Genomic DNA, 23,542 nt, shown 5'->3' with positions numbered 1-23,542 from the left:
CATAGGCCTTCAGCTACTGAATAAACACCACATTTCATTCCTCCTCCCTCTATATCAATATCCTTTAAGTTTAAAAGGGCATTTATGCTCATACAAGTGGATCTTAGTCATTTTCATGTGCTCTTAGGAATTCTGCAGACCTTGTTTGATTATTCTTCTAGGTTCTATGGCTAGCATTGATTCTTGGATCTGAAACTTCAGATTTCTCAGATTCTGGCTCCCCAAACTTATCCCTGAAATCTGAACCAAACCTACTGATTTCTGACTGTTTTGAGATCACACTGCAATAACAGCACCTGGTGTCCTACTCTACCCTGAAGAGCACGCATTCTGACTACTGCCATCCAGAACCATCTGCCTAATTGCTTCTTCTTCTCCCTTCCCCTCCCCCTTCTCCTCCCCTGCCCCTCTCCCTCTCCCTCTCCCTCCCCCATCCCCTCTCCACCCCTCCCCCCACCCCTTCACCTCCCCCTCTCTGTTCCCCTCTCCCTGCTTTCTTAATTGATACAAGCCCACATTTTAGACAGCAGTGCCATAGGAACCACAGTTGAGAAACGTGACAAAGCTAAGAAAGTGGAAAAGAAAATTTCAGTCAAAACAATGCTTTAGGATATTTCATGATACCACATTCTCCACTGCCTTTTTTTCCCAGAAAACCAAGTTTCCAATTGTTAATTTCAAAACACTGCACAAAAATATCTAATTAGTATACTTTAACTTCATTGCTTAGTTACTTTGATGGGTGTAGTGATCACTGCAATCGCAAAACACCACAGAGTGTTCTACTTTGTTCTATAAATTAAGGTTCTGAGTTTCAGTAATCAAGGAATTTTTAGGACTCTGAATGCACATACACATTTTCCTTGTCTCTTAGCAAATACTGTACCCTAATGTGTGACATATAAATTACAGGCTGAGCCAATTTCTCCACAATAGTGATTTTTCCCCTGATACTTTAATCTTTATTTTTAAATGGGGGAAATGTCTGCCATGACTACAGGTATCTTGAAGAAAACCCTCAGTGTCTATCTCTAAAGATAGAGATAGACACCATAGTGGGTGGGGCAGAGAGGGCAAGAAGAACATTAATTACGATGCTTCTCAGAATGCATTGTGGAGTGTAAGCTTTAGCCAGCCAAATCCTACAAAGGGAGTGGGGAAAGCTGCCATGATGCAGAAACTGTTCTCCATGCCACCAAGTTCATTGTTGCTAAGACTGGTTCAGGAGCAATTTCAATAACTATTACCTCTGCTTGTGGGCCAAACTCTTTCCCCTTTACACCTTTGGTCTTTATATCTTTGCACATCTGAGTCTTCTTGATCTGGTATGAGTTTAAATGCTCCATTTTAAGAGATGTGCTCCCCAACCATCCAATCCACAGTTACCATGGTGTGTGTAATTATGCTGTGTGTCACTATCTAGAAGTACCTCATTCTATCTACTCACTCATTTACAATGCTGTACAGGAAAGGGCAGGGAATTTGCTGCTCCTGCTTCCCCTTACTATGTACATCACCTGTAATGGTACCTGAGCCACACAACTTTATGTCCCCCAGAAATTAGTATTGAAACCTAGTCACCAATATGATGGAGGTGGGCCTTTGAGAAGTAACTGGAGCTTTCCTCATGATTGTAATTAGTGCCCTTATAAAATAACTTACAAAAACCTCATTTTTCCTTCCACTGTGAGAGAACACAGAGAAAAGGTACCATCTATAAAACAGAAAGTAGGCCTCCACTACCCACTGACTCTGTCAACACATTGATCTTGTGCTTTCCATTCTCTAGAACCAGGAAAAATAAATTTCTCTTCTTTATATAACACCCAACCTATCATATTCTGTTACTGCAGCTCAGATGAATCAAGACAATGGATAATTGTTGAATGGTGAGAGCCTGAACAGACCAAGGAAAGAAGTGAAAGGAGTCAACAAGTTCAATACCTTCGAGTCTCTAAACCAAGGAGAAGTGGGCCAGAGACCACCAGAGAATCACTGCACACTTAAGATATGGTACCTTCCCTCCCTACCCACTATACCTGCCACTAAAACACCTGGCTGAGGTAGACAATACAATCTCTCAAAGACATTCATGCATTGATCTCCCATGACAGTGAATATGTTACTTCAACTGGTCAAAGGGATTCAAGATGTGATGATGTTAGGAAGAGATCACCCTAGATTAGCCAGGTGGCTTGATTAAGCACATGAGACCTTAAAAATGGAAGAGGAGGGCAGACGAGTGGCCAAACAGAGGTGTGTAAGAAGGATGTGACCCACCATTGCTGCTATGAAGATGGAAGAAGAGGACCATGAAGCAGATGCAGGGGATGGCCCTGTGTTTGCAACCCACAAGAAGACGAGGACCTCAACTCTACAACAATTTGAGTGACTAGAAAATGGCCTCTCCACTAGAATCTCTAGAAAGGAGCACAGTCTGTTCACTCCTTAAATTTAGCCTGGTGAGAACCATACTTAAGTGGTCTCCAGAGCTATAAGATCATAAATTTTAAGATGTTTTAAGCCACTAAATTTCTGGTAGTTGTTATGACAATAATCAAAAATCACTAAACTTATCTTAAAAGGCCTAGATCAGAAATATGGTAGAATGAAATGTAAAATAAAATGAGCATCCCTGTGTGGTGATGAAGTGTGCATACTAACACCTCACATCCTGCCTCTCTGATGCCAAGGTGTCTTTCAGGAAGACACCTGGTGGATCTGTGGTTCAAGTTACAATGGAGCTGCTCTTGCAGAGAACTTCTCCAAGTAAATGTTCCAAAATTATTCTTTTATTCAAGATTGATTTTAAACCACTGGAGACATTTAAAAATATTTGGAAATATTTTATTACCATCAAAGTTGTGCTTCCATGGTGACTACAAGAGTTCTCTCTCTCTCTCTCTCTCTCTCTCTCTCTCTCTTTCTCTCTCATTCTCCTTCTCCTCCTCCTACTTCTCCCTAAATTTCCACTGATTATGGATAACTAAAATGCAATCCTTTTCTTTCTTTGGTGGGCAGAGCATAACTTAGAGGAAAAGGTCCAAATTTCCCTGTAGGTTCTATCAACTTCATGTCATATGTCAGTTGACAATTTTCTTTCATTTGGGAGGGGAAAGCACTAGACATTTAAACTCAAGGCCTGACACTTGCCAGACAGACCCTCTACAACTTGACCCACTCCCACTCTTTTTTGATTTTTTTAAGCTATTATTTTCAGATAAGGTTTCACATTTTTGCCCAGGGCTGGCAACAGATTGCAATTCTCTAACCTATGGCCTTGGCATAGCTGAGATGACAGGCATGCCATTGCACCACATACAGCACACCTGGCTTGTTGGTTGAGATGAGGTCTCACTAACTTTTTTTCAGGCTGTCCTTGAAATCACGATCCCCAATCTCTGCCTCCCAAGAAGCTGAGATTACAGGCATGAGCCACCATGCTGACCTTCTTTTTCTGTTGTAATTAATTTTTTTACTTTGAAATAATTGTAGTTCACATGCATCCATAAGAAAGAAAAGAGTAAAATCCCATGTATCTTTACCCAGTTTTCATGCATGGTAATATTACAAATAGTACAATAACACAACTAACACACTGATATTGATACAGTAAATATGTACAGTGTTTGCATAAACAAAAGTTTCTTATGTTACCCTTTTGTATCCATATCCACTTCCTGCCTTCTTTACTCATCTTAATCTTAACCACTAGTACGTCCTCTATTTCTGTAATTTTAGTATTTTGAGTGCATAAATACAATCACATAATGATACAACCATTGGGTTTCCTTTTCAGTCAGTATAATTTTCTAGATGTTCATCCAGGTTTGCACACACCCCGATAGCTCTTTTTCTTGCTGAGTATTCCAACGGATCGGTAATCCCAGTTTAACCGTTCATACATGAAAGATATCTATGCTTTTCAGGTTTTTGTTTATTATGAATAAAATTGCTATAAATATTTGAGTAAGGAGGTTGTAGGAACATAAGGCTTATTTTCTCTGAGATATGCTTAGGAGCACAACCTCTGGGTCATGTGTGATTATAGCATGTTTAGTGTTTTAAGAAACTGTCAAACTGCTCCAGAGTGAGTTTTGCATTTTACATTCCCATCAGTGATGGACGAGTGGTGAGTTGCTCAGGCTTTCCACAATCTTATCAGCACTCAATCTTGTTACTATTTTTTACTTAGTCATTCTGATAGCATATGATGAGATATTGTCATTTATATTTGCATTCACTGATGGACAATAGTGTTAAGTGTCTTTTCGTGGATTCATTGTCCATCTGTAAATCCTCTTCAATGAAATATCCACTTAGGCCTTTTGCCCATTGTCTGCTTGGATTTGTGTGTGTGTGTGTGTGTGTGTGTGTGTGTGTGTGTGTGTGTGTGTGTGCCTGTTGGACTGTTGAATTTTGAGAGATTTTAAAAATATACTTTACATCTCAGTCTTTTGTCAAATGTCTTGTTTGTAAATATTTTCTCCCAAAGAGTATATTCTTTTTGCATCCCCTTCATAAGTTGCTTCTCTGACAAGTTTTTAAATTCAATAAATTTATCAAATTTTCCTTTTAAAATTTTTTTATACTTTATTTTTTATTATTGTTGTACTGGGGATATATTATGACATTTATAGAAGTTCTTACAACAAAAGTTGGGTTCACCCCTCCATCACTCTCTTTTGTCCTCCTCCCCCATTCCTGAAATAGTTTTGACATGTCTCATTTTTCCATTTCCATACAATGTGTACAGAATATTTCCACAATATTACAGATTGTGCTTTTGCCTAGCTGCAAGTCCCAAAGATTTTCTCCTATGTTTTGTGCTAAAAGTGTTATGTTTTGCATTTGACATTTAAGTATAAGATCTTTATGACTTAATTTTTAATATAGTGAGACTTAGTAAAGTTTTATTTTTAAAAAAGCATGTAGTCATCTAATTGCTTCAGTGCAATGTTGAAGAGGCTATCTTTCTCTCATTGAATTGTTTTGCATCTTTGCTAAAAGTTGGTTAGACATATTCATGTGATATGTTTCTGGAATTTTTCCTATTCTGTTCCATTAATTTATGTATCTACCTTCCATTGACTACACATCTTCATTACTTTACAACATATTATTGAGTCTTGAAATCTAGTACACTGAATCCTACCACTTTATTCTTTTCAAAATTTAGCTTAGAAATTCTGGTTACTTTCCATATAGTAGAGTCTCTTTGCTTTCGTCCATCAGTATTTTGTAGTTTTCAGCCATAAGTTCTGTATGTTTTGTTAGATTTTATAGCTGAGTGTTTCATTTTTTTAGTAAATTTAAGTGGCATTATACATTTAATTTCCATTTCCATATGTTTCTTACTAGGATATATAAAAATACAATTGATTTTTTGCATGTCAGTCTTGTATCCTAGGATCCTGTAAGCCGTTTCTATTGCTAGATTTTTTTTTGTTTTTATTTATTTATTTATTTATTTTATTCATATGTGCATACAATGCTTGGATCATTTCTCCCTCCTGCCCCCACCCCCTCCCTTTCCCCCCCCACCCCCTGATACCCAGCAGAAACTATTTTGGCCTTATCTCTAATTTTCTTGAAGAGAGAGTATAAGCAATAATAGGAAGGAACAAGGGTTTTTGCTAGTTGAGATAAGGATAGCTATACAGAGAGTTGACTCACATTAATTTTCTGTGCATGTGTGTTACCTCTAGGTTAATTCTTCTTGATCTAACCTTTTCTCTAGTTCCTGGTCCTCTTCTCCTATTGGTCTCAGTTGCTTTAAAGTATCTGCTTTAGTTTCTCTGCGTTGAGGGCAACAAATGCTAACTAATTTTTTAGGTGTCTTACTTATCTTCATGTCTCCCTAGTGTCCTCTTGCTTTTATCTTGTGATAAAAGTTCAATCACCTTGTTGTGTTTGACCTTGATCTAATGTCTGCATATGAGGGAGAACATATGACTTTTGGTCTTTTGGGCCAGGCTAACCTCACTCAGAATGATGTTCTCCAGTTCCATCCATTTACCTGCGAATGATAACATTTCATTCTTCTTCATGGCTGAGTAAAATTCCATTGTGTATAGATACCACATTGTCTTAATCCATTCGTCAGTGGTGGGGCATCTTGGCTGTTTCCATAACTTGGCTGTTGTGAATAGTGCCGCAATAAACATGGGTGTGCAGGTGCCTCTGGAGTAACCTGTGTCACAGTCTTTTGGGTATATCCCCAAGAGTAGTATTGCTGGATCATATGGTAGATCAATGTTTAGCTTTTTAAGTCACCTCCAAATTTTTTTCCAGAGTGGTTGTACTAGTTTACATTCCCACCAACAGTGTAAGAGGGTTCCTTTTTCCCCACATCCTCGCCAACACCTGTTGTTCATGGTGTTGCTGATGATGGCTATTCTAACAGGGGTGAGGTGGAATCTTAGTGTGGTTTTGATTTGCATTTCCTTTATTGCTAGAGATGGTGAACATTTTTTCATGTGTTTTTTGGCCATTTGAATTTCTTCTTTTGAGAAAGTTCTGTTTAGTTCACTTGCCCATTTCTTTATAGGTTCATTAATTTTGGGAGAATTTAGTTTTTTGAGTTCCCTATATATTCTTGTTATCAGTCCTTTGTCTGATGTGTAGCTGGCAAATATTTTCTCCCACTCTGTGGGTGTTCTCTTCAGTTTAGAGACCATTTCTTTTGATGAACAGAAGCTTTTTAGTTTTATGAGGTCCCATTTATCTATGCTATCTCTTAGTTGCTGTGCTGCTGGGGTTTCATTGAGAAAGTTCTTACCTATACCTACTAACTCCAGAGTATTTCCTACTCTTTCTTGTATCAACTTAAGAGTTTGGGGTCTGATATTAAGATCCTTGATCCATTTTGAGTTAATCTTGGTATAGGGTGATATAGGGTGATATACATGGATCTAGTTTCAGTTTTTTGCAGACTGCTAACCAGTTTTCCCAGCAGTTTTTGTTGAAGAGGCTGCTATTTCTCCATTGTATATTTTTAGCTCCTTTGTCAAAGATAAGTTGCTTATAGTTGTGTGGCTTCATATCTGGATCCTCTATTCTGTTCCACTGGTCTTCATGTCTGTTTTTGTGACAGTACCATGCTGTTTTTATTGTTATTGCTTTGTAATATAGTTTGAAGTCAGGTATTGTGATACCTCCTGCATTGTTCTTTTGACTGAGTATTGCCTTGGCTATTCGTGGCCTCTTGTGTTTCCATATAAATTTCACAGTAGATTTTTCAATCTCTTTAATGAATGTCATTGGAATTTTGATGGGAATTGCATTAAACATGTAGATTACTTTGGGGAGTATCGACATTTTTACTATGTTGATTCTACCAATCCATGAGCATGGGAGATCTCTCCACTTTCTATAGTCTTCCTCAATCTCTTTCTTCAGAAGTGTATAGTTTTCCTTGTAGAGGTCTTTCACATCTTTTGTTAGGTTTACACCTAGGTATTTGATTTTGTTTGAGGCTATTGTAAATGGAATTGTTTTCATACATTCTTTTTCCGTTTGCTCATTGTTAGTGTATAGAAATGCTAATGATTTTTCTATGTTGATTTTATATCCTGCTACCTTGCTATAGCTATTGATGGTGTCTAGGAGCTTCTGAGTAGAGTTTTTTGGGTCTTTAAGGTATAGGATCATGTCATCTGCAAATAGGGATATTTTGACAGTTTCTTTACCTATTTGTATTCCTTTTATTCTTTCTTCTTGCCTAATTGCTCTGGCTAGGAATTCCAGTACTATGTTGAATAGGAGTGGAGATAGTGGGCATCCTGTTCTAGTTCCTGATTTTAGAGGAAATGGTTTCAGTTTTTCTCTGTTAAGTATAATGTTGGCTGTAGGTTTGTCATATATAGCTTTTATAATGTTGAGGTACTTTCCTTCTATTCCTGGTTTTCTTAGACCTTTTATCATGAAATGGTGTTGAATCTTATCAAAGGCTTTTTCTGCATCTATTGAGATGATCAAGTGGTTTTTGTCTTTGCTTCTGTTAATGTGGTTTATTACGTTTATTGATTTTCGTATGTTGAACCACCCCTGCATTCCTGGGATGAAGCCCACGACTTGGTCGTGGTAAATAATCTTTTTGATGTGTTGTTGAATTCGGTTTGCCATTGTTTTGTGAGGATTTTTACATCAATGTTCATTAAGGAGATTGGACTATAGTTCTTCTTTTTGGAGGTGTCTTTGCCTGGTTTGGGGATAAGTGTAATACTGGCTTCATAAAAGGTGTTTGGCAGTTTTCCTTCCCTTTCTATTTCATGGAACAATTTAAGGAGGGTTGGTATCAGTTCTTCTTTAAAGGTCTGATGGAATTCAGCAGAGAATCCATCAGGTCCTGGACTTTTCTTTTGGGGAGACTCCTGATTGCTGCTTCAATTTCATTTCGTGTTGTAGATCTATTCAGGTGATTAATTTCCTCTTGGTTCAGTTTTGAATGCTCATATGTATCTAGAAATCTGTCCATTTCTTTAAGATTTTCAAATTTATTTGAATATAGGTTCTCAAAGTAGTCTCTGATGATTTCCTGGACTGCCATGGTGTTTGTTGTTATTTCCCCTTTTGCATTCCTGATTCTACTAATTTGGGTTTTTTCTCTCCTCATTTTAGTCAGATTTGCCAGGGGTCTGTTAATCTTGTTTATTTTTTCAAAGAACCAACTTTTTTGTTTCATTAATTTTTTGTATGGTTTTTTTTTTGTTTCTATTTAGTTGATTTCAGCTCTTATTTTTATTATTTCTCTCCTTCTATTTGTTTTAGGATTTGCTTGTTCTTGTTTTTCTAGGAGTTTGAGACGTATCATTAGGTCATTGTTTTGAGATCTTTCAGTCTTTTTAATATATGCACTCATGGCTATAAACTTTCTTCCCAGGGCTGCCTTTGCTGTGTCCCATAGGTTCCGGTAGGTTGTGTTTTCATTTTCATTGACTTCCAGGAACTTTTTAATTTCCTCTTTTATTTCATCAATGACCCATTGTTCTTTAAGTTATGAGTTATTCAGTTTCCAGCTGTTTGCATGTTTTTTGTCTTTACTTTTGTTGTTGAGTTCTACTTTTACGGCATTGTGATTAGATAGTATGCACGGTATAATTTCTATTTTCTTATATTTGCTGAGGCTTGCTTTGTGCCCTAGGATATGATCTATTTTGGAGAAGGTTCCGTGGGCTGCAGAGAAGAATGTATATTGTGTAGAGGTTGGATGAAATGTTCTGTAGACATCAACTAGGTCCATTTGATCTATTGCATATTTTAGATCTTGGATTTCTTTAATGATTTTTTGTTTGGATGACCTATCTATTGATGATATTGGGGTGTTGAAGTCTCCCACAACCACTGTGTTGGAGTTAATATATGCTTTTAGGTCTTTCAGGGTATGTTTGATGAAATTGGGTGTGCTGACTCTGGGTGCATATAGGTTGATAATTGTTATTTCCTTTTGGTCTATTTCCCCTTTTATTAGTATGGAATGTCCTTCTTTATCTCATTTGATCAATGTAGGTTTGAAGTCTACTTTGTCAGAGATAAGTATTGCTACTTCTGCCTGTTTTCAGGGGCCATTGGCTTGGTACACCTTCTTCCAGCCTTTCATCCTAAGCCTATGCTTATTTCTGTGGGTGAGATGGGTCTCCTGTAAGCAACAAATTGTTGGATCTTCCTTTTTAATCCATTTCGTCAAGTGGTGCCTTTTGATGGGTGAATTAAGTCTGTTAACATTAAGTGTTAGTACTGATAGGTATGTGGTGATTCCTGTCATTTAGTTGTCTTAGTTGTTTGAAGGTTTGATTGTGTGTACCTAAGTTGAGGATACTCTCTACTTTCTTGCTTTTTCTTTTCCTGTAGTTTGGTACTGCCTGCCCTTTCATGGTTATGTTGGGTTTCATTTTCAGTGTGCAGAATCCCTTGAAGAATCCTTTGTAGTGGTGGCTTTGTGGTCACATATTGTTTTAGTTTCTGTTTATCATGGAAGACTTTTATTGCTCCATCTATTTTGAATGATAGTTTTGCTGGGTAGAGTATCCTGGGGTTGAAGTTATTTTCATTCAGTGCCCGGAAAATCTCACCCCAAGCTCTTCTTGCTTTTCATGTTTTTGTTGAGAAGTCTGCTGTGATTTTGATGGGTTTACCTTTGTATGTTATTTGTTTTTTCTCTCTTACAGCCTTCAATATTCTTTCTCTAGTTTCTGTACTTGTTGTTTTAATGATGATATGTTGTGGGGTAGTTCTATTTTGGTCTGGTCTGTTTGGTGTTCTGGAGGTCTCTTGCATCTGTATGGGAATAGCTCTCTCTAGATTTGGGAAATTTTGTGTTATTATTTTGTTGAATATATTATGCATTCCCTTTGCTTGCACCTCTTTTCCTTATTCGAGGCCCATGATTCTCAAGTTTGGTCTTTTAATGGAGTTAGTGAGTTCTTGCATTTTCTTTTCACAGGTCTTGAGTTGTTTAATTAATACTTCTTCGGTTTTTCCTTTAATTACCATTTCATCTTCAAGCTCTGAGATTCTGTCTTCTGTTTGTTCTGTTCTGCTAGATTGGCCTTCCATTTTGTTTTGCAATTCTGTTTCATTCTTTTTTTGAGGTTTTCCATATCCTTGGTTGTTTCCTCTTTAATGTTGTCTATTTTTGACCTGAGTTCATTTATCTCTTTATTAATCAGGTTCCTTGTTTAACTTTGGTGTTTGTACAGTGCTTCTATGGTTTTCTTTATTTCTTCTTTTGCCTTTTCAAATTCTCTATTTTTGTTGTGTTGGAATTTCTTGAGTGTCTCCTGTACATTTTGGTTGATCATATCCAGTATCATCTCTACAAAATTCTCATTGAGTACCTGTAGTATTTCTTCTTTTAGATTGTTCTTATGGGCTTCATTGGGTTCTTTGGCATAGTTTATCTTCGTTTTGTTGGAGTCTGGGTCTGAGTATCTGTTATCTTCATTTCCCTCTGGTTCCTGTACTAATTTTTTGCTGTGGGGAAACTGGTTCCCCTGGTTTTTTTGTCTTCCCGTCATTGCCCTTGGTGTTGTTTTTGTCCCTGTACTGTGTGCAATTAAGTATTTTCTGGCTTGTAATAATAGCATTAGTGATATTTAGAATGGAAATGTGAGAGGAGATGAAAAGCAAAGAAGTTAAAGAAAAGGGAAAAACAAATAAACAAGTAGAAAAAAAAACAAAACAAAGAAACAAAAAAAGTTTCAAAGATATAAACAGGGTGCGTTAGTGTACTAATCAACAGTAAGCTGAACAGGCATTAGAGAGACAGAGAGAGGGTTGAAAATAAAAAATAAAAATAAAAAATAAATTAAAAAATATATATATAAAAATCTCAAAGTTCAAATGCAATAAAGCTTCAGTCTTAATAATTTTGATGTTTGTCCCTCAGCCTCCAGTCCTGGAGATGGTGCCTCAGATGTTGTTCTGTAGTTGTCTCATCAAAGGGGAAAAATAAAATAAAACAAAACCACACAAAACAAAACAAAAAAAAAACCCACAAAATGTCCCAAGTTCAAATGCAATAGTTTCAGTAAGATTTTCAGCATGCAGGCATAGTTAGGTTTTTGTCTCATCAAAGGTAGGGAGAGAGAAAGGAGAAAAAAAAAGAGTCTGGAGACAGTTCTGTGAATAGCTATCTATGGCTGTGGCTTGCCTGCCTGCTGCTTTCAGCCTGCTGTTGCTGGAGGCGTTATTTATGCAGATCTCTGGGGTGAGCTTAACACTCACTTGGCCCTGCAGGCTTTGTTTGCTCAGAGTTCTCCTGTGCGTGAGCCATTGCTACATGCTTTCCCCTTTCCAAGCACACTGGGGAAGGTGACACTGCACCAGCTTTGTCAGGCTGGTGTGTTTATTTACAGCTCACATGGGAAGTGGGTCTTCCCCCCTCTCCTGTGGAGTTTTCCTCCCCCCACCACTTTTACAAGCTTTCCCACTCCTGGTTGCTGGGCATGTGCTGCCGCTCCTGCCTTCTCTGGCCCAGCTTGTTTATTTACAGTTCTGTGAGGGATTCCCCTCCCCCACTTCGGCACTCAGGGTGCCCTGCCCTCTTTGCTACATGCCTTTATTGTTCTTATTGCTTATTACTCAGTTTCTCTTTTTTTCCCTGGGTGGGGGTCAGTCTGTCCAGGGGGCTATGCTGATCTGGCCCAGGGCTGTCTGTGGAGTACCACATACTGCTGAGATCACCTTGTGGTCCGCATCTCCCCAAGCCATCTGGGTGCTGGCATCTGGTGGCAGCCCAGGGGCCCTCCTGGTTTCTCCATTTAATGTAAAGTGGAGATGCTCTGTGCAGCCTGGAGGTGTGGAGGGGTCAAAGTTTTCCCTCTTCTCAGTGGTTTTGCCTGTAAGGTGTATCTCCAGTGTCTTTCCAAGATTTTACTTTAGGAGGCACACTTTCTGCTTCCTCCCTCTAGCCACCATCTTGGAATCCCCACTAGATTTGTATTTTAAAAAACATCAGTTCCACTGGGCATGTTGGCATATTCCAGCACTCAGAAGTCTGAGAGTTTGAGGCCAGCAGGGGCTACATAACTAGGGATCTACCCAAAGGAATGCGACACACGTTACTCCAGAAGCACCTGCACACCCATGTTTATTGCAGGGCTGTTCACAATAGCCAAGTTATGGAAACAGCCAAGATGCTCCACCACTGATGAATGGATTAAGAAAATGTGGTATCTATACACAATGGAGTTTTACTCAGCCATGAAGAAGAATCTTATCATTCTCAAGTAAATGGATGGAACTGGAGAACATTATCCTGAGCGAGGTTAACCTGGCTCAGAAGACCAATTATCATATGTTCTCCCTCATATGTGGACTTTAGATCTAGGGCAAATGCAGTAATGTTGTTAGACTTGGGTCACACACTAAGGGGAGAGCACATATGGGAGGAATGGGGATAGATAGGAAACCCAAAACTTGAAAGTGTGTGATGTCCCCACTGCAGGGGAGCTAATACAGTAACCTTAAAATGACAAAGGTCAATATGGGAAGGTGACCAGAAGTAGTGAAGAGGTCAGGTAGAGATGAATCAATTCAGGTTGTAATACACCTGTGCATGGAAGCAATGCTAGGAATCTCTCTATAGCTATCCTTATCTCAACTAGCAAAAACGCTATGTCTTTCTTATTATTGCTATGTCTACTCTTCAACAAAATTGGAGAAAAGAGCAGAACAGGTTCTGCCTGGAAGTGAGAGCATGGGGGGAAAGGGAGAGAGCAAGGGGCAGGGGGAGAAATAGCCCAAACAATGTATGCACATATGTCTACATGAATAAAAATTGAAATAATATATATTCCTTAGGATATTACGTGCAGACCACTATGTATTCTGAGAGTAGGAGCAGTTTTCTTTCTTCCTTTCTCATCCAAATGCTTTACATTCCCCTTTCTCCCTTTTTGCACCAACCAGAACTTCCAGCACTGTGTTGAATAAGAGGAGTGAGAAAGAGCTTCCTTGCCTTGTTTGCAGTTTCAGAGGAAGAATTCAGTCTTCACAGTTAAGTACAATGTGAGGTACTGGGTTTGGTAGATGCTTTTCCTCAAGCTAAGTAAGTCCCTGTCTTTTCTTGTATTGGGGATAATTTTTACCAAAAAATAAGTGTTGAATTTTGTCAAATGCTTTTTTCTGCATTGATTTATAAGATCATGTATTTCTCCTTTTTACCTGTCAACATAATGGATTGAACTGATTGTTTTTCAAATAGTGAACTCTCCTTGTATCCCTAAAAGAATCCCCACTTGGATGTATAACTGATATTATTTTTACTTACTTGCTAATACTTTGTTAGGGATGTTTATATCTGGAATATTAGCCTGCAGTTTTCTATTTGTCTTTCTCTGATTTAGATATCAAGGCAAACTACCCTCAGACAATCAGAAAGCATTTACTTCTCTTGCATTTACTGGAAAATATTGTATTACATCAAGGTTAATTTGTTTTTCAATGTTTGGAAGAATTCTCTAGTGAAACCATCTGAGCCTGAAGATTTTTTTTTTTTGAAATGATTTTCTTTCATTATGAATTCAAATTCTAGGACTACTCAAATGAGCTTTTGTATTAGGTCAAATTTAAATAATAGTTTCTTATAGGTGCTTAACAAAGAAACCTCATGTGGGTGATGTTTCCGCCATCAGAAATATACTGGTTTGCTACTCTGGAGGCTTCAAGTCTGAAATGAAGGTGTCTGGAGCATCCTACTCCCTGCGAATCCTGGAGGAGAAGGATCATTGTTGACTCTTCCAGCTTCTGGTACCCCTGACACTCTGTGGTTTATAGCATTACAATTCTTCTCTGCCCCCACTATCATGTGACATTCTCCCCGAGACTCTTTATATCATCTTCATTCAAGGCATGGCTTACATATGAAATTCTCCCTTGTGTATAGATACCAGTCACAATGGATTAGGGCTTCCCTGAACAACCCCTCTTAACTTGGTTAAATTTATAAAGATCTTATTTCTTTTTAAAAAAAGAGATCACACTTTGAGGTGCTATGAGTTAGAACTTCAACATATTTTTCAAGGGGAAGAGGGTACACCATTCAACCCCAAACTGGTAGTTTGCATTTTCCAATAATTTTTCCATTTCCTTTAATTATTAAATTTTCACTTAAAGAGATGTTCATAAAAGTAGGTAAATGCAAAAATGAGACCTGTTGAAACCATTCCAGTAATGGGGGGAGGAATAAAAGAGAGCAGTGGAAGGGGCAATTTCAAGTATCATATATTTGACACATTGTAAGAGCTTTTGTAAATGCCACAATGTAACCCCACCCAGCACAAGGACAACAAAAAAAGAGCTCTTCATAGCATTCCATTATTAACCCTCTGAAGTCTAAAGGATCTATCTCTTCAGATTATCTATCCCCTGTTTCATGACTAATATTGGTAATTTGTGCCTTTTCCCTCCTGTATCCATTTTGCTAAAAGATTGTCAACTTTATTGGTGTTTTCAAAGACACAGCTCTTTGTTTCATCTTTATTATTATTGTTATGCTTAAATTTCATTGATTTCTGTTCTTCAGTATTTCTTGATTTGAGTTAATTTTCCTTTCTTTTTGCAAGTGCTTGAGTTAGGAACTTAGATCATTGATTTGAATCTTTTCCACTTTTCAGATGTATGTATTTGCAAAAGTTTCTTACTGGGGATGCTTAATTAACTGAATACCATCTGCATTGAATTAATTATATTGAATTTTTTTCTGAGGCTTCCTCTTTGACTTATATATTACTTAGAAGTGAATTGTTTAGTTTCCAAGTATTTAACTATTTCCTCCTATTTTTCTGTTCTTGGTTTCCTTTTCATTTCCATTGAAGTTGAAGGGCACACTACAGTGTTTTAAATTGATTGAGGTTTGCTTTTGCACTGGGATAATGGTCTATGTTCCATGGACATTTGGAAAAACCTGAACATTCTGCTATTTTTAGGTGGAGTGTTCTCTAAGTGTCAATAAGATACCCTTAGTTGATGGTATGGTTGAGTCCTTCTGTACCCATAATTTCTTTCTGCCTAGTTGTTTTATCAGTTGTTGAGAAAGAATGGTTAAAATCTCCAGGTCTAATTGTGGACTTGTCTTTCTCTTCTTTCAGTTCTATCAGTTTCTTATTTCGTGTATTTTTAGCTCTCATGTTTGGTGTGCCTGCACTCAGAGCTGGGATTTTTTTGATTGTTTTTATTTTTTTTGTAGTACAGGGGATTGAACTCAGGGCCTCACACTTGCTAGGCAGGCATTCTACCACATGAGCCTCCAGACATTTCGCTTTTAGTCTGTTCTTCAGATAGTGTTAGCTTTGCTAGGGCAGCCTCCAATCATGAAGCTCCTACCTCTACCTCCTGAGCAGGTGGGATCACAGGCATGTACCATCATGTGCGGCTTGTTTTTGAGATAAGCTCTTGCTAACTTTTCCCAGGTCTGGCCTTGAAATGAGATCCTCTTATCTTCATCTTCTGGGTAACTGGATTACAGGTGTGAACCCCACACCTGGCCCATTTCCACATGTTTACATTCAACCTTCCTGTATTGTTACATTCGAAAAGTTTCTTATAGATCCTACTTAATTGGGTCATGTTTTAAATCCATGCTTCTTATCTTGAAATTATTATATTTAGACAATTTACATTGAATGTAGTCATTGATACCTAAGAGCTCAAATTGGATGTTTGTTTTTTTTCTCATTCTGTTTTCCTTTTGCTTGCCTTAGTATGCGCCACTTAAAAGGTTTCTTTTTAATTTTATTTTGACTTACCTATATTGATCTTGAACATATCTTTTAAAGTGACTTCTTTAAGCATTCCTATATAAAAACTTAATATATGTTCTATTGGTTTTGTCAACTTACCAGTTTGAGCAAAGCATACTCCCTTCCTTCTCTCTTGTATCTCTATGCCTTCTCCTCTTTATAACATAATTTTCTTAAATGTTAACTTACATTTGAAAGCAGCTCACAAAAAGTTATGATTTTTCTTTGACTGTTGAACATAGTTTAGAAAACCTAGGCCTACCATGCTCTTCTTTCCTGATGTTCCAAGATTTTCCCTTCCTTTTCATGTCTGTCTAGAGACCCTCCTTTCTTTCTTTTAGGACAGGTCTTCTGAAATCCTATATCATTTCTAAAGAATACTTTCACTGTAATAAGATTCTGTGTTGACAGCTCTTTTCCTCAGCACTTGATAAATGTGTGTCTCTTACTCCTGATACCCATGTATTCTGCTGAGAAATTTCTCTTATTTGAACTGGTTTTCACCTATCGGTAAGGTAATGGTTTTCTTCCACTAATAAAGATATTGCTATTTTGTTTTGGTTTCTAGATTTTCCACTTCTAAAGAAAATATCCATTTGGCTTTTGTTTATATTGTTACCAAAAAACGTCTTATTTTTTGCTGAGTTTTTGTTTTTCCATTTGCCTCAAACATGTCAGTAATGCTCACTGAATTACAGTCCTCCTTTGGTACCAACAGGGCATTGCTTTCAGACTCCCCTGCAGATGCCAAAATCTAAGGATGCTCAAATCCCTCACTTAAGATGATGCAGTGTTTGCATATAACACACACATTGCCCCATATATTTTAAACGATCTCCAGATTATTTATGTAAATGCTATGCAAATCATTATTAGGCTGTATTGTTTGGGAGTAATAACATGGAAAAAATTTGTACACATTCGGTACAGACACAGCTCTCAATTGCTTTCTGTCTGAGGTTGGTTGTTTCTATGGATGTGGCAATAATGTATATGAAGGGTCCACTCTATTTTTATTATGATGACTTTAAAAACATCAAAGATCATTTTCACACCTCTTCCATATCAGTATTAGGATCTATGGATTATCTTGCGTTATTTTTCATTCAGTTTGAAATCCTCCTGGATTTTCTATTAAAGCCTGCCTGTTTGCAGTATTATGTGAGAAGTCTGAATCTTACTTAGACTCTGGTTTTAGCTGACTTCTTTTGACAATGCTCTTGTAGGGCAAGGCAGATGGGGGCAGTCCTGCCCCATTCCTACCAGTGGGATAGAGGCTAAGTACACACTTGGCTTTTATTGACACTTCTACGCAGGGTTGAAATCTATGCTCTTCACTAGCCTTCACTGATAGTTCTCTGGCTGGGAGTGGTTGGAGTTCCATGTGGTCTCCAGTGACTGCAGTGGGGATGTCATATGGCCTCATTATTTCTGTACATGTCTCCTCTAACACTACTGAAGTATAGAGTGAGAAGGGATCCCCATTACTGTTGTGTGGGGGTGTATGAAATTTGTCACTCAGGCTCCATTGACACCAAGAGGAAGAGGGAGGGATGCTTCTGCCCCTAAGAGTTAAAAGTCATGACTCCCTCCTTTGCCTTAATACCATCTAGATGTATGAATAGAAAGGAGACCCCATTATTGGGTATCGTCCTGTGGATGTGGAAGTTTTTAGGCTCTGTGAGCACCATAAGGGTGGGCAAGAAGAGAAAAATGCTGCTGCATCCTGGAGAAAATGAAAGTTCTGGTCCCTACTTGGCCTTTTCTGACACTGCCTGGCTCATGAAGAGACTTATATTCTTAGAACCCCATGATAGCTTTTTATGGTGTAATTGAGAGTAGAGGTCTCCTGTTTTACAGCATTAAGCTAGAGTGAAGCAGTTGTCTGTCAATTTTGTCTTGCAAAACGGCCCCTTTCTTAGTGATTTGGATGGAGAGAAAAGACTTGTTGGGGCTTTTTCCTGTCTCTGCCCTTTCACATTTCTGGGTTGCCATCTTCTTCAGCCCAAGTCTGGGACACATGCGGCTAAAACAAAACTCCAGGAGCTCACCACCATGATGTTCTTTGAGTCTCAAGGTATCTGGCTGATCTATATGTTTTGTTCTCTTTTTGTTGTGTCTGTTTTATTATCTCCAGGATTTTAGTTAGTGCTTATGATAAGCAATAGGGAAAAATAGATTTACTTTATCTTCTGTTCCTGGAAATCCCAGTGTTCTCCTTTTTATTTTTTTGGAGAGGGAGAGAGAGAGAGAGACAGAAGGAGGGAGGGAGGGAGGAAGGAAGGAAGGAAGGAAAGAAGGAAGGAAGGAAGGAAGGAAGGAAGGAAGGAAGATTAACTGTGCTATCAATTTAACAGCCATTTGCTACTGTGGACATCTTTCTTCTTAAAACAACAACCGTTATTACTCAAGAAAATACTGATGGGGGCATTTGTGACAGCTCCTTTCCCAGGTCCGAGGGCCCACCTCAGAGAGAAGGCCATTATCACAGGTTTTGAGCTCTCTATGGACTCATAGATTCTAACAGGTGAAAGGTGGATGAGTCCCGTCTAAGGGCAAGGAGTTAGATGAAGAAATGTGAGAACCAAAATCAGGAGAGAGCATCCTAGCCATAGGAAGAGTTGGGCGCATAGTGTGGAGTGATCAACCATCACTTGGTGAAAGACAAACAAAAACAAAACCGAGAGAGCTGGCCAAAGGAACCATACACGACCAGTGGACAAAGTGGGAACTGCGGGGCATGAGAGCTTAAATGTGGGAACGTGGGAAAACAACTCAGGACCTGGACCTGCAGTACCCTGGAGCCAGGGCGGGGAGGGGACGCTAGAGCAGGGAGAGGAGAGGCAGAAATTCTGTCCCTCCGAGTCACCTCGGCTGCGAGCTCAGGAAGCTGCAGTGAAACCTAGAAGAGACTGGGGCCGCCGTGGAGGGAGGCGGGAGTCAGGCACTTTTGTCAGATCAGAGCGGACTGCGCGAGGCGCCACCAGGAGGTCTCCGCGTTCAGCGCTTCCCCACCAGGGAGCAGCAAGTCTCCGCTGCCGCCGCAGCACCAACCTGCGCGCCTCGGTCCCCGCGCTCCTCGTTGGGTCCCGGCTCTCTGGGACGCTCTTTGCGTGCGCTTTCCACCGTTCTCAACAATGGATGGCTACTCCCTGCTCTCAGTACCAAGGTAAGACTCGCTTCCTCTTACGCCCAACCCGATGTCGCTCAAACTCCCTTCTGCTTTCCAGGTCGCTCACAAACTTGTCCTGGGGCTCTGTGGTTTTCGCGGGTTCCCATGAGGGAGACGGGGTCGCTGCGCTAGGGAGCACGTCCCGCCCAAGCTGTGGGAGCAGCTGCCAGGCGACTGTGGTCGCAGTCAGCTGCCCCGCTGGGTGCGATACTGGGTGGGGCTTGCGCGCAGGAGCCTCACCGGGTGCAGGGCAGCCAGGTACCCGCGTCTAGGACAAGCCTGGAGACTGAGGTCTCCTCTGCCGAGAGGGGTACCCAGGAACTGGACTCTTCCTGGACGCTGCCTGGAAAGGATACGCGCTTTGTGATGAAATGGTCTCCAAGGTAGGGATGAAAATAGGGAACCCGACTAAGCAAAGTAGCCTTGCTTTCCGTCCATCTTGACCTGGGCGAGGCATACTGAGGTGAGGGATGGAGGCGGGTAGGGTTGGCGCGAGATTGTTCCAGCCCTTCACTGACCCCTAAACGGCGCCCAACAGAGATCCTGGACAGAAAATACCTTGGTGCCTTCCATTCCACCCTCTCCAGCTGCCCTACATCACTGCCAGTCTGCTGTTACTCCACCCCAGCCCTGGGGACCCCGCCCGAGGTAGGTTAGGGAAGGCACCATCAATGCCGCCATGTGTCTGAAAGTGTTTTTGCATGGTTTGCGTCTTCCCCTGTCTCCTTTCTCTTTACAACTATACTGCTCTCCTTATGACACGGTCTGAGAATTCATGGACTTTGGAGTTTTGTTTCTCTCCCTCTCCCCTCCCTTCTAAATCACAGGGGTGAGTTGGGGCTGTGGCGCCGGTCGTGTTCCCCCATTTGGGTAGGTAGCTTTGCGCTCTGTGCGCTTGGTACGGTGTGGAACTGAGCATTCACAGGAGAGCAGAGGACACTGTTGCATGCAGGATGAGGGTATCTTGTTGCTGCCTGCGCAGCCCCACCTCTGTTGATCTTCTCATCTCTTCTTTCCCCCCAACAAACATCTAGGATAGCACAGAATATCAGGAATAAACAACACTTTAAGCTCGGGTTTGGGGAGGGCAGCAAGACTCAATACCCAGGGGCTGGGCTCACATGAAGCTGATACTGTCTTGCCAAGTGGCCCAGATGAGGGTGAGAGTGGAGGTAGGGGTGGCGAAGGGTTAGGTCGCCTTTCACAGCATTGGAGCCTGCCATCTAGAGACTTGAGGATTTCTACTCTGTGGTGAAATAGCCTTTCTCAGCTCCAGAGCCCTTTTCCCTTTAAGCATCCCTTCTCTGTTGTGGGTAGCAAAGGGCTCCTAAAAGGCCCTCCGTGGGTTTTATGCACGTTCTGAAGCAGCTCTTAAGTGAAAAGTGCTAGCTCTCCACTCTGGGCCAAACATGGTGAACTGAACAATAAGCCTTTGCATCTTGACCTAATGCATAAAGAGGAGAGTAAGTACTCCGGAAAGATGATTACAAACTTTTTTTTAATACTACTGATTTTTTAGGATAAGTGCAAGGTATTTTAAAATTGGAGTGAATTGGAGGTTTACTTTCTACACCCTAGGGTAAATAAATGACCATTAGAAACAGACTGGGGAAGTACTCCCAACACTCCAACAGAGGCTCTTCTGACAACAGATTGCTCTCCTTCAACCCAGTGTCACAGATCATGGTGGCTGTGGCTGAATCATGATTTATTCTTATTAAAATACTGGGACATTTTCTAAAATATTAGAACACACTATACCAATAACTTCTTAAAATTATTCTATTGCATGCTATAAAGACCTTAAAAAGAAGAAACTAACACAGTGATATTACTCTGATAACATCTTATTGGTCTATTAAAATCTTAGAACAGATTTAAAATCAACTGTAGAAAATCAAACCTTTAGAATATGACTGCTTACTCACCAAGAGACACCACGTTTCTACAAGTCAGTGCAGTAATTTCATCTGTTTTATTAGCATCCTTATCCATATAGATTAATTCCGGTGGATGAGTTCTTTCATTCCTCTATTTCATTGACTGCAATAAACATAATTCCTTTTCGAAAAGAGTTAATTGAAAGCCATAGATATTTATATACACAAAAAGGAAGCTAGAATCTGAACTGATGTATAGAAGTCATGTATTAGTCATACAACTTGTCCACAAAACCTCAAATTTGAAAGAATTAATGATAGAACACTCTAAACAAGTGTTTTCAAGAAAATGGCAATGATCAGGAAATATCATATTATTACTGGTCAGTGTTTGTTGGTGTTGTCTAAATCGAAAGCGTTTTCAGGATCTAATAAAATTAAGTTTGTGATTATAAATCATTGTTTTTCTTAAGCATTACAAAAATAATATAGACATTCTGTTCAACTACATAAAAAACATAAAACGATTTGGTAATACAGTGAGTCGAGTAAAGAATACATTTTTTTCAGTTGGCTTTTCCACTTTCTTGATATTTTCAGTTAAACAGAAATATAGATGAGACTTGAATCAAGCAGATTTGATGGAAATTCATGTCCAAATTTCATTTGGCTCATATGCTTTTCAAACTTTAAAACATGGGTTTTTTAAAAGAAAGTGCTGGTGATTCTTGGAGTTATTATGCTTTTTTACCTTGCTTCTATGAAAGCGCCAATTCATTTTTCCTATGAATATATTCATTTTCAAATGAGCAATACATTATGTAGCTTACATACGTTTTCTTAAAATCACTGGCTATCAAAGCTGGAAGATGTCCCCAAACAGGAAACTGAGCTCTGGAGAGATTAAATATTTCCATGTTAGTTGCATTATAGACCCAGAATTCAAGTATTGTCTCACTAAGAGTCCAGTTCAAAACAGTTAACATTTTTTGATACATAAAAGTTTTAGTAGCGGTTCTTCAGTCAGAAACCCTAGCCTCATTATTTTATGAAAAATTTATTTAATCTTCTAAGGTGACACAACTAGATATGAGGAAAATGGAAGAATCAAAGTCTTCTTCTCCCAGTGTGTTCTGAAGCATATTTATTCCCATCCCCTACAGAAGGAATGTCAGCTTCACTTACATCAGGAGCCAGTGTGTATAGAGTCAGGCTTATATTTTGTCAAGTGTTATCTCATATATTAAATTATCGGATCCTGACATCCTTGTGAGTTAATTATGACATATTATTTCCACTTCCTATTAAAACTCTGAAGCAAAAGGAAATTAAATAAAGCAAATAATTGGATTTAAATATCGACGTAAACAATATGTGGCAGAGCTAAAAAAATCTCCAACTTTCTCCTGGTTTGGAGTCCGTGTTTTCTTTCTTGTATTGATTAAAAACCTACGCTTTAGTTCAAATGGTGGGAAAAGGGATTCTGGTATAGTTTGGACAAGTACTGTTTTCATGTTTAGAACACATGGGGGCAGCCTAAATGCAAAATCATCTTTAAAGGCAGAAAGTGCTATATATATATATATATATTTACAAACAGTAATAGTTTTTCACCTAGACCATATCTAAGCTTGAATTTGAAGTTTAAAAAAGTCACCTGTCCTTCTTCCTAAATGTTTGCATTTTTGCACTGTTAGATTTGTTCTTTTTGTTTTGTTTGGTTTCCTGGATTCCATTCAATACTATACTTCTATATGGTAGTTTGCATGAAAAAACAAAAATTCACTGTGAAAAAAATAAAGTATATTTATTTAGATTTCCTGTCAGCCTATTTTAACCAACCTGAAGTTTAATTTAGCACATGCCACTGAAATCTATCAGACTCTCAAGATTTTTATCTCTCAGAATGTTAGTTCCAGGAGGGAAAATACATTTTTAATAAAACAGACAATCCCAAACTGTATACAAACTAAGGACCTCTAGCAACAAGATTTTATTGAACCGTTTTTTGTTCTCAGATTCATACAAAAGTTGAAATGCAAGTGTACTCTACACATCTGTGTCCTATTCTTGAGAAGCTCAGAGAACTGACCTCTTATGCTGAAGTTGAGGAGGATGCTACTAGTAATGTAAACTTAAGATAATGTTTTATGGTGGTAGCTGCAGCTATTTCTCCCAGTTCATAAGTGTCAGGGTAACACCACCCAAGAGGTGCAATTTGCTACAGATAGAGAAACTTGGAACTA

At 39.1% G+C, this 23,542-nt stretch overlaps 1 protein-coding gene across 9 annotated transcripts in view; it reads left to right on the top strand.

Moving 5' to 3' along the window:
* Window positions 1-18,879: 18,879 nt before the first annotated feature.
* The window catches only part of Sphkap (SPHK1 interactor, AKAP domain containing), a 157,327-nt gene continuing 152,664 nt past the window's right edge, over window positions 18,880-23,542 (top strand). For 2 of the 9 annotated variants that reach the window (XM_074071909.1, XM_074071912.1), the window contains exon 1: window positions 18,880-19,413. In XM_074071909.1, coding sequence (XP_073928010.1) covers window positions 19,382-19,413 — 32 coding nt within the window. In that variant the 5' untranslated portion in view covers window positions 18,880-19,381. Of the gene's footprint in view, window positions 19,414-19,526; window positions 19,800-19,954; window positions 20,065-23,542 lie in introns of those variants that run through there. The other 7 variants (XM_074071910.1, XM_074071913.1, XM_074071908.1 and 4 more) reach the window with 6 other exon arrangements.

This window comes from Castor canadensis, chromosome 4, assembly GCF_047511655.1.
Source record: "Castor canadensis chromosome 4, mCasCan1.hap1v2, whole genome shotgun sequence".
NCBI classification, from domain to species: domain Eukaryota; kingdom Metazoa; phylum Chordata; class Mammalia; order Rodentia; family Castoridae; genus Castor; species Castor canadensis.
This window is presented reverse-complemented; position numbering and strand designations above follow the sequence as displayed.